This window comes from Phasianus colchicus, chromosome 35 (genome assembly GCF_987193195.1).
Source record: "Phasianus colchicus chromosome 35, bPhaCol1.hap1.1, whole genome shotgun sequence".
Classification (NCBI taxonomy): Eukaryota; Metazoa; Chordata; class Aves; order Galliformes; family Phasianidae; genus Phasianus; species Phasianus colchicus.
The window spans coordinates 2,560,656-2,571,912 of record NC_143470.1 but is presented as its reverse complement, the minus strand read 5'-3'; the positions used below and the strand labels follow the sequence as shown (position 1 = coordinate 2,571,912).

At 58.4% G+C, this 11,257-nt stretch overlaps 1 protein-coding gene across 1 annotated transcript; it reads left to right on the top strand.

The window, feature by feature from the left end:
- The first annotated feature begins 1,973 nt into the window (after nt 1-1,973).
- On the top strand, nt 1,974-10,898 carry LOC116241410 (mamu class II histocompatibility antigen, DR alpha chain-like). The gene is made up of 4 exons (XM_090129149.1): nt 1,974-2,103; nt 4,304-4,561; nt 6,363-6,644; nt 7,365-10,898. The coding sequence occupies exons 1-4, from the start codon at nt 2,031-2,033 to the stop codon at nt 7,517-7,519; spliced, it is 768 nt and encodes a 255-aa protein (XP_089985275.1). The 5' UTR covers nt 1,974-2,030; the 3' UTR covers nt 7,520-10,898.
- Nucleotides 10,899-11,257: the final 359 nt, after the last annotated feature.

The window sequence follows — 11,257 nt, the reverse complement described above, 5'->3', positions numbered from 1 at the left end:
CGATCTATGGGGCACAGTGGGATCTATGGGGCACAGTGGGATCTATGGGGTCAATAGGATCTATGGGGCTCAGTCGATCTATGGGGCACACTGGGATCTATGGGGTCAATAGAATCTATGGGGTCAATAGGATCTATGGGGCTCAGTCGATCTATGGGGCACACTGGGATCTATGGGGGTCAATAGGATCTATGGGGTACGCTGGGATCTATGGGGCTCAGTGGGATCTATGGGGCACAGTGGGATCTATGGGGCTCAGTCGATCTATGGGTCACACTGGGATCTATGGGGCTCAGTGGGATCTATGGGGCTCAGTCGATCTATGGGGCTCAGTCGATCTATGAGGCACACTGGGATCTATGGGGCTCAGTCGATCTATGGGGCTCAGTGGGATCTATGGGGTCAATAGGATCTATGGGGCACACTGGGATCTATGGGGCACAGTGGGATCTATGGGGGTCAATAGGATCTATGGGGCTCAGTGGGATTTATGGGGCTCAGTCGATCTATGGGGCACACTGGGATCTATGGGGTACAGTCGATCTATGGGGCACAGTGGGATCTATGGGGTCAATAGGATCTATGGGGCTCAGTCGATCTATGGGGTCAATAGGATCTATGGGGCTCAGTCGATCTATGGGGCACAATGGGATCTATGGGGTCAATAGAATCTATGGGGTCAATAGGATCTATGGGGCACACTGGGATCTATGGGGGTCAATAGGATCTATGGGGCACAGTGGGATCTATGGGGCACAGTCGATCTATGGGGCACTCTGGGATCTATGGGACTCAATAAGATCTATGGGGCACAGTGGGATCTATGGGGTCAATAGAATCTGTGGGGTCAATAGGATCTATGGGGCACACTGGGATCTATGGGGCTCAATAGGATCTATGGGGCACACAGTGGGATCTATGGGGCTCAATAGGATCTATGGGGCACACTGGGATCTATGGGGCTCAATAGGATCTATGGGGTACGCTGGGATCTATGGGGCACAGTGGGATCTATGGGGCACAGTGGGATCTATGGGGTCAATAGGATCTATGGGGCTCAGTCGATCTATGGGGCACAGTGGGATCTATGGGGTCAATAGGATCTATGGGGCACACTGGGATCTATGGGGGTCAATAGGATCTATGGGGTACGCTGGGATCTATGGGGCTCAGTGGGATCTATGGGGCACAGTGGGATCTATGGGGCTCAGTCGATCTATGGGTCACACTGGGATCTATGGGGCTCAATAGGATCTATGGGGCACACTGGGATCTATGGGGCTCAATAGGATCTGTGGGGCACAGTGGGATCTATGGGGCTCAGTAGGATCTATGGGGTACGCTGGGATCTATGGGGCTCAGTCGATCTATGGGGCACAATGGGATCTATGGCGCACACTGGGATCTATGGGGGTCAGTAGGATCTATGGGTCTCAATAGGATCTATGGGGGTCAATAGGATCTGTGGGGCACAGTGGGATCTATGGGGCACAGTCGATCTATGGGGCACGCTGGGATCTATGGGACTCAATAAGATCTATGGGGCACAGTGGGATCTATGGGGCACACTGGGATCTATGGGGCTCAGTGGGATCTATGGGGTTCAGTGGGATCTATGGGGCTCAGTCGATCTATGGGGCACAGTGGGATCTATGGGGCACAGTCGATCTATGGGGCTCAGTCGATCTATGGGGCTCAGTCGATCTATGGGGCACAGTGGGATCTATGGGGCTCAGTCGATCTGTGGGGCACAGTGGGATCTATGGGGCTCAGTCGATCTATGGGGCTCAGTCGATCTATGGGGCACAGTGGGATCTATGGGGCTCAGTCGATCTATGGGGCTCAGTGGGGCTCCGTCCGTTTCCCATTCGGGTCACCGTGCGGCGCCGCTCTCCCTGGGAACAACTGACGTCAGCGGCGTTGCCGCACGCGATTGGCTGAAAGCTTCCAGCCGTGCGGGGGGGGTCGGTACCCCTCTCTCCCCCCCCCCCCCACTCCGCCCCACACTTGTGGGGCTCGCAGCGCAAGAGATGGCGGTGCTGAGCGGAGCTGCGATCCCAGTGCTCCTCTTGGGGGTCCTGGGGGGCGTCGGGGCCGTTCTGAGTGCGTGGGGAGGGGGCTGGGGGGGGGGGCACAGCTGTTATGGGGCGCTTATGGGGCTGGGGGGGGTCTGGGTGGGGTCCCATAGCACTTATGGGGTGGTTATGGGGCTGGGGGGGGGGGGCTGGGGGGGGTCCCATGGCAGATATGGGGCTGGGAGTGGGATCCCATAGCAGTTATGGGGCAGCTATGGGGCTGGGGGGTCTGGGTGGGGTCCCATAGCAGTTATGGGGCAGCTATGGGGCTGGGGGGGGGGTCTGGGTGGGGTCCCATAATAGTTATGGGGCAGCTATGGGGTTGGGACTGGGATTCCATAGCAGTTATGGGGCTGGGATTGGGATCCCATAGCAGTTATGGGGTGGTTATGGGGCTGGGGGGGGGGGGGGCACAGCTGTTATGGGGCGCTTATGGGGCTGGGGGGGGGCACAGAAGTTATGGGGTGCTTATGGGGCTGGGAGTGGGATCCCATAGCAGTTATGGGGCAGCTATGGGGCTGGGGGGGTCTGGGTGGGGTCCCATAACAGCTATGGGGTTAGGACTGGGATCCCATAGCAGTTATGGGGCGGTTATGGGGCTGGGAGTGGGATCCCATAGCAATTATGGGGTGGTTATGGGGCTGGGGGGGGACACAGCTGTTATGGGGCGCTTATGGGGCTGGGGGGGAGGCACAGAAGTTATGGGGTGGTTATGGGGCTGGGAGTGGGATCCCATAGCAGTGATGGGGTGGTTATGGGGCTGGGAGTGGGATCCCATAGCAGTGATGGGGTGGTTATGGGGCTGGGAGTGGGATCCCATAGCAGTTATGGGGCAGCTATGGGGCTGGGGGGGGTCTGGGTGGGGTCCCATAGCAGCTATGGGGTTAGGACTGGGGTCCCATAGCAGTTATGGGGCAGCTATGGGGCTGGCAGTGGGGTCCCATAGCACTTATGGGGCGGTTATGGGGCTGGGGGGGATCCCATAACCCCACTCCTACCCCATAACCTCCACCCTATCGCTTAACCCCGTACCTCTGCTGACCCCTGACCTTTGACCCCTGACCCCCACTGCCCCCTAAGACCCTCTGACCCCCTGACCGCCAACCCCACTGCCCCCCAAATGCCCCCCAATGACCCCTGACCCCTGACCCCACAGAGCCCCACATGATTCTGCAGGCCAAGTTCTACCCATCACTTCTGCCCCCCTGACCCCGCCTGGTCCCCACTGACCCCCAACCCCACTGACCCCACTGCCCCCCAGTGACCCCCTGCCCCTCTCTGACCCCTGACCCTTGACCCCTGACCCCGCAGAGCCCCATGTGCTGCTTCAGGCCGAGTTCTACCCAGCACTTCTGCCCCCTGAATCCCGCTGACCCCCAACTCCATTGACCCCACTGCCCCCCACTGCCCCCCACTGCCCCCCCTGCCCCTCTCTGACCCCTGACCCTTGACCCCTGACCCCGCAGAGCCGCACGTGCTGATCCAGGCCGAGTTCTACCCATCACTTCTGCCCCCCTGACACCCCCCCTCAACCCCCCCTGACCCCCAACTCCCTTGACCCCACTGCCCCCCAAATGCCCCCCAATGACACCCCGACCCCTGACCCTTGACCCCTGACCCTGCAGAGCCCCATGTGCTGATCCAGGCTGAGTTCTACCCATCACTTCTCCCCCCTAAACCCCCCCTCACCCCACAGACCTCCAACCCCACTGCCCCCCAATGCCCCCCCTGCCCCTCTCTGACCCCTGACCCTTGACCCCCGACCCCACAGAGCCGCACGTGCTGATCCAGGCCGAGTTCTACCCATCACTTCTGACCCCTGAATCCCGCTGACCCCCACTGACCTCCAACCCCACTGCCCCCCAACGACCCCCCTGCCCCTCTCTGACCCCTGACCCTTGACCCCTGACCCCGCAGAGCCACATGTGCTGATCCAGGCCGAGTTCTGGACAAAGGCTGCCCCCCTGACACCCCCTGGCTCCCCCTGATGCCCAACCCCATTGACCCCACTGCCCCGTCACTGCTCCCCAAATGCCCCCCAATGACCTCCCGACCCCTGACCTTTGCCCCCTGACCCCACAGAGCCGCACATGCTGCTTCAGGCCGAGTTCTACCCATCACTTCTCCCCCCTAAACCCCCCCTCACCCCACAGACCTGCAACCCCACTGCCCCCCAATGCCCCCCCTGCCCCTCTCTGACCCCTGACCCTTGACCCCCGACCCCGCAGAGCCGCACGTGCTGATCCAGGCGGAGTTCTACCACCGCTCGGAGGGCCCGGAGGCGTCGGGGGCTCAGTTTGGCTTCCACTTCGACGCGGACGAGCTGTTCCACGTGGAGCTGGAGGCGGCACAGACCGTCTGGCGGCTGCCCGACTTCGGCCGCTTCGCCAGCTTCGAGGCGCAGGGCGCCCTGCAGAACATGGCCGTGGGCAAGCAGAACCTCGACGTCATGATCCACAACTCCAACCGCTCCCAGGAGGAGTTCGGTATGGCGGGGTCAAGGGTCAGGGGTCAGGGGGCAAAGGTCTGGGGGCGATGGGTCCCAGAGTTGTGGGGCGGTGGGGTCAGGATGGGGTGATGGGGTGATGGAGCCCTGCAGAACCTCGACGTCATGATCCACAACTCCAACCACTCCCAGGAGGAGTTCGGTACGGGGGGTCAGGGGTCAAAGGTCAGGGGTCAGGGGACAAAGGTCTGGGGGCGCTGGGTCCCGCAGTTTTGGGGTCAGGATGGGGTGATGGGGTGATGGGGCAGAACCTCGACGTCATGACCCACAACTCCTACCGCTCCCAGCAGGAATTCGGTACGGGGGGGTCAGGGGTCAAAGGTCAGGGGTCAGGGGTCTAAGGTTTGGGGGCAGGGGGTCCCGCAGTTGTGGGGTGATGGGGTTGGGGTGAGCAGTGGGGAAACAGAGTGTGGAAGTGATGAGGTGGAGCTGCTGTGGGTCCCTGCAGAGCCTGGGAGTGGGGCCAGGGGTCAGGGGTCAAAGGTCAGGGGGTCATGTGTGGGGTGATGGGGTGCAATGGGGTGATGGGGCAATGGAGCCCCATAACCCCCAACCCCATAACCCGCTCCATAACCCCATAAAACCCCACAACCCCTTAAGCACCCCATAAAACCCCATAAATCCCCATAACCCCATAACACCCCATAAAACCCCACAACCCCATAAAACCCCATAAAACCCCATAACCCCATAAAACCCCATAACCCCATAAAACCCCATAAAACCCCATAACTCCATAAAACCCCACAACCCCATAAAACCCCATAAAACCCCACAACCCCATAACACCCCATAAAACCCAATAAAACCCCATAACCCCATAAAACCCCATAAAACCCCATAAAACCCCATAAAACCCCACAACCCCATAAAACCCCATAAAACCCCACAACCCCATAACACCTCATAACCCCATAAAACCCCACAACCCCATAAAACCCCATAACCCCATAAAACCCCACAACCCCATAAAACCCCATAACACCCCATAAAACCCCATAACCCCATAACCCCATAAGCACCCCATAACCCCATAAAACCCCATAAAACCCCACAACCCCATAAAACCCCATAAAACCCCACAACCCCATAAAACCCCATAACACCCCATAAAACCCCATAACCCCATAACCCCATAAAACCCCATAACCCCATAAAACCCCACAACCCCATAAAACCCCATAACCCCATAAAACCCCATAAAACCCCATAAAACCCCATAACCCCATAAAACCCCACAACCCCATAAAACCCCATAACCCCATAAAACCCCATAACACCCCATAAAACCCCATAAGCCCATAACCCCATAAGCACCCCATAACCCCATAAAACCCCATATCCCCATAAAACCCCATAACACCCCATAAAACCCCATAACCCCATAAGCACCCCATAACCCCATAAAACCCCATAAAACCCCACAACCCCATAAAACCCCATAAAACCCCACAACCCCACAAAACCCCATAAAACCCCACAACCCCATAACCCCATAAAACCCCACAACCCCATAACCCCATAACACCCCATAAAACCCCACAACCCCATAAAACCCCACAACCCCATAACCCCATAACACCCCATAAAACCCCATAAAACCCCACAACCCCATAACCCCATAAAACCCCACAACGCCACAAAACCCCATAAAACCCCACAACCCCACAAAACCCCATAAAACCCCACAACCCCATAAAACCCCACAACCCCACAACCCCACAAAACCCCATAAAACCCCACAACGCCCCGCACCCCGTCACGCCGCTGCCGTTGCGCAGTGGCGCCGGAGGTGGCGCTGTTCTCGGAGGACCCGGTGGAGCTGGACGAACCCAACGTCCTCATCTGCTACGCCGACCGCTTCTGGCCGCCCGTCGCCACCATCGAGTGGCGTCGTAACGGGGAGCCGCTGAGCGACGGCGTTTACGACAGCGTGTATTACGGCCGGCCCGACCTCCTCTTCCGGAAGTTCTCCTACCTGCCCTTCGTGCCGCGCCGCGGCGACGTGTACACGTGTGCTGTGCGCCACTGGGCGACAGAGGGCGCCACCGAGCGCCTCTGGGGTGAGATATAGGGGTGATGGGGTGGGATATGGGGTTATGGGGTGGTTATGGGGTGATGGGGTGGGATATGGGGTTATGGGGGGGGATATGGGGTGATGGGGTGGGATATGGGGTTATGGGGGGGGATATGGGGTGATGGGGTTATGGGGTGGGATATGGGGTTATGGGGTGGGATATGGGGTGGTTATGGGGTGGGTATGGGGTTATGGGGTGATGGGAGACGTGTACACGTGTGCTGTGCGCCACTGGGCGGCAGAGGGCGCCACCGAGCGGCTGTGGGGTGAGATATAGGGGTGATGGGGTGCTTATGGGGTGATGGGGTGGGATATGGGGTGATGGGGTGGGTTATGGGGTTATGGGGTTGTGGGGTTTGGAGTTATGGGGTCATAGGGTCATGGGGTTATGGGGTCATAGGGTTATGGGGTTGTGGGATTATAGGATTATGGGGTTGTGGGGCTATGGGGTTATGGGGTTGTCGGGTTATGAGGTTATGGGGTTGTGGGGTTATGGGGTCATGGGGTTGTGAGGTTGTGGGGTTGTGGGGCTATGGGGTTACAGGGTTGCAGGGTTATGGGGTTGTGGGGTTACAGGGTTACGGGGTTACGGAGTTATGGGGTCATAGGGTTGTGGGGTTGTGGGGTTATGGGTGGTGTGGTTGTGTGGTTATGAGGTTCAATGGCCCCGGATGCCGCTCCCCCCCACCCCCGTTTGCGCCCGCAGAGCCGGAAGTGCCGCAGCCGCCGTCGGAGAGCAGCGCCACCCTGTGGTGCGCCGCGGGATTGGCGGTGGGCATCGCGGGCATCGCGGCCGGCACCGCCCTCATCCTGCGCGCCGTGCGCCGCGGGGCCGCCGCCCGCCAGAGGGGGCTGCTGTGAGCGCCGCCACGCCGCCCGACCTCCGCACCCACACCGACACACCGGGACCCACCGAGATCCACCGAGACCCATTGAGACCCACCGAGACCCATTGAGACCCCTGAGACCCACTGAGACCCATTGAGACCCATTGAGACACATTGACCTCATTGAGACCCACTGAGACCCACTGAGACCCACCGAGACCCACTGAGACCCACTGAGACCCATTGAGACCCATTGAGACACATTGACCCCATTGAGACCCATTGAGACCCACTGAGACCCACTGGGACCCATTGAGACCCATTGAGACACATTGACCCCATTGAGGCCCATTGAGACCCATTGAGACCCATTGAGACCCATTGAGACCCACCGAGACCCACTGAAACCCACTGAGACCCATTGAGACCCATTGAGACCCACTGAGACCCCTGAGACCCATTGAGACCCACTGAGACACATTGAGACACATTGAGACCCCTGAGACCCATTGAGGCCCATAGAGACCCACCGAGACCCATTGAGACCCACTGAGACCCATTGAGACCCACTGAGACCCATTGAGACCCCTGAGACCCATTGAGACCCACCGAGACCCATTGAGACCCATTGAGACCCATTGAGACACATTGACCCCATTGAGACCCACTGAGACCCATTAAGACCCACTGAGACCCGCCGAGACCCACCGAGACCGATTGAGACCCACTGAGACCCATTGAGACCCATTGAGACCCACTGAGACCCATTGAGGCCCATAGAGACCCATTGAGACCCATTGAGACCCATTGAGACCCACTGAGACCCATTGAGACCCACTGAGACTCCTGAGACCCATTGAGACCCACTGAGACCCATTGAGGCCCATAGAGACCCATAGAGACCCATTGAGACCCATTGAGACCCACTGAGACCCATTGAGGCCCATAGAGACCCATTGAGACCCATTGAGACCCATTGAGACCCACTGAGACCCATTGAGACCCATTGAGACCCATTGAGACCCACCGAGACCCACTGAAACCCACTGAGACCCATTGAGACCCATTGAGACCCACTGAGACCCCTGAGACCCATTGAGACCCACTGAGACACATTGAGACACATTGAGACCCCTGAGACCCATTGAGGCCCATAGAGACCCACCGAGACCCATTGAGACCCACTGAGACCCATTGAGACCCACTGAGACCCATTGAGACCCCTGAGACCCATTGAGACCCACCGAGACCCATTGAGACCCATTGAGACCCATTGAGACACATTGACCCCATTGAGACCCACTGAGACCCATTAAGACCCACTGAGACCCGCCGAGACCCACCGAGACCGATTGAGACCCACTGAGACCCATTGAGACCCATTGAGACCCACTGAGACCCATTGAGGCCCATAGAGACCCATTGAGACCCATTGAGACCCATTGAGACCCACTGAGACCCATTGAGACCCACTGAGACTCCTGAGACCCATTGAGACCCACTGAGACCCATTGAGGCCCATAGAGACCCATAGAGACCCATTGAGACCCATTGAGACCCACTGAGACCCATTGAGGCCCATAGAGACCCATTGAGACCCATTGAGACCCATTGAGACCCACTGAGACCCATTGAGACCCATTGAGACCCATTGAGACCCACCGAGACCCACTGAAACCCACTGAGACCCATTGAGACCCATTGAGACCCACTGAGACCCCTGAGACCCATTGAGACCCACTGAGACACATTGAGACACATTGAGACCCCTGAGACCCATTGAGGCCCATAGAGACCCACCGAGACCCATTGAGACCCACTGAGACCCATTGAGACCCACTGAGACCCATTGAGACCCCTGAGACCCATTGAGACCCACCGAGACCCATTGAGACCCATTGAGACCCATTGAGACACATTGACCCCATTGAGACCCACTGAGACCCATTAAGACCCACTGAGACCCGCCGAGACCCACCGAGACCGATTGAGACCCACTGAGACCCATTGAGACCCATTGAGACCCACTGAGACCCATTGAGGCCCATAGAGACCCATTGAGACCCATTGAGACCCATTGAGACCCACTGAGACCCATTGAGACCCACTGAGACTCCTGAGACCCATTGAGACCCACTGAGACCCATTGAGGCCCATAGAGACCCATAGAGACCCATTGAGACCCATTGAGACCCACTGAGACCCATTGAGGCCCATAGAGACCCATTGAGACCCATTGAGACCCATTGAGACCCACTGAGACCCATTGAGACCCATTGAGACCCATTGAGACCCACCGAGACCCACTGAAACCCACTGAGACCCATTGAGACCCATTGAGACCCACTGAGACCCCTGAGACCCATTGAGACCCACTGAGACACATTGAGACACATTGAGACCCCTGAGACCCATTGAGGCCCATAGAGACCCACCGAGACCCATTGAGACCCACTGAGACCCATTGAGACCCACTGAGACCCATTGAGACCCCTGAGACCCATTGAGACCCACCGAGACCCATTGAGACCCATTGAGACCCATTGAGACACATTGACCCCATTGAGACCCACTGAGACCCATTAAGACCCACTGAGACCCGCCGAGACCCACCGAGACCGATTGAGACCCACTGAGACCCATTGAGACCCATTGAGACCCACTGAGACCCATTGAGGCCCATAGAGACCCATTGAGACCCATTGAGACCCATTGAGACCCACTGAGACCCATTGAGACCCACTGAGACTCCTGAGACCCATTGAGACCCACTGAGACCCATTGAGGCCCATAGAGACCCATAGAGACCCATTGAGACCCATTGAGACCCACTGAGACCCATTGAGGCCCATAGAGACCCATAGAGACCCATTGAGACCCATTGAGACCCATTGAGACTCATGGAGCAACACAGCGACCCACTGAGACCCACCGAGACCCACCGAGACCCATTGAGACCCATGGAGCAACACAGTGACCCACTGAGACCCACTGAGACCCACTGAGACCCACTGAGACCCATTGAGACCCACTGACCCCACTGAGACCCACTGCGACCCATTGACCCCATTGAGACCCACTGAGGCTCCACTGAACGCATTGACCCCATTGCACCCCACACCGCCCCATAGCACCCCATAGCGCCCCATAACACCCTATAGCCCCACACCCTGCCCCATAGCACCCCACACCGCCCCATAGCACCCCATAGCACCCCATTGGACCCCATAGCACCCCATAGCACCCTATAGCCCCACACACCGCCCCATAGCACCCCACACCGCCCCATAGCACCCCATAGCACCCCATAGCGCCCCATATCTGTGGGGTCTCCCCCTGCCCGCCTCACATCCCCGTTCCCCCCCCCCATTGGCAGTTTTGGGGTCAATAAATGGGGTCGGCCCCGACGTGCAGCACGGAGCTCTGTGGGGTTTGGGGTCTGTGGGGTCTGTGGGGTTTGTGGGGTCTGTAAGGTTTGTGGGGTCTGTGGGGTCTGTGGGGTGGAGGGGTTTATGGGGTTTGTGGGGTTTGTGGGGTGGAAAGGTTTGTGGGGTTTGTGGGGTCTGTGGGGTGGAGAGGTTTGTGGGGTCTGTGGGGTCTGTGGGGTTTATGGGGTGGAGGCATCTATGAGGTCTGTGGGGTCCGTGGGGTTTGTGGGGTTTGTAGGGTCTGTGGGGTTTGTGGGGTCTGTGGGTTCAGTGGGGTTTGTGGGGTGGGGAGGTTTGGGGGCGCCTGTGGGGTCTGTGGGGTCTGTAGGGTTTGTGGGGTCTGT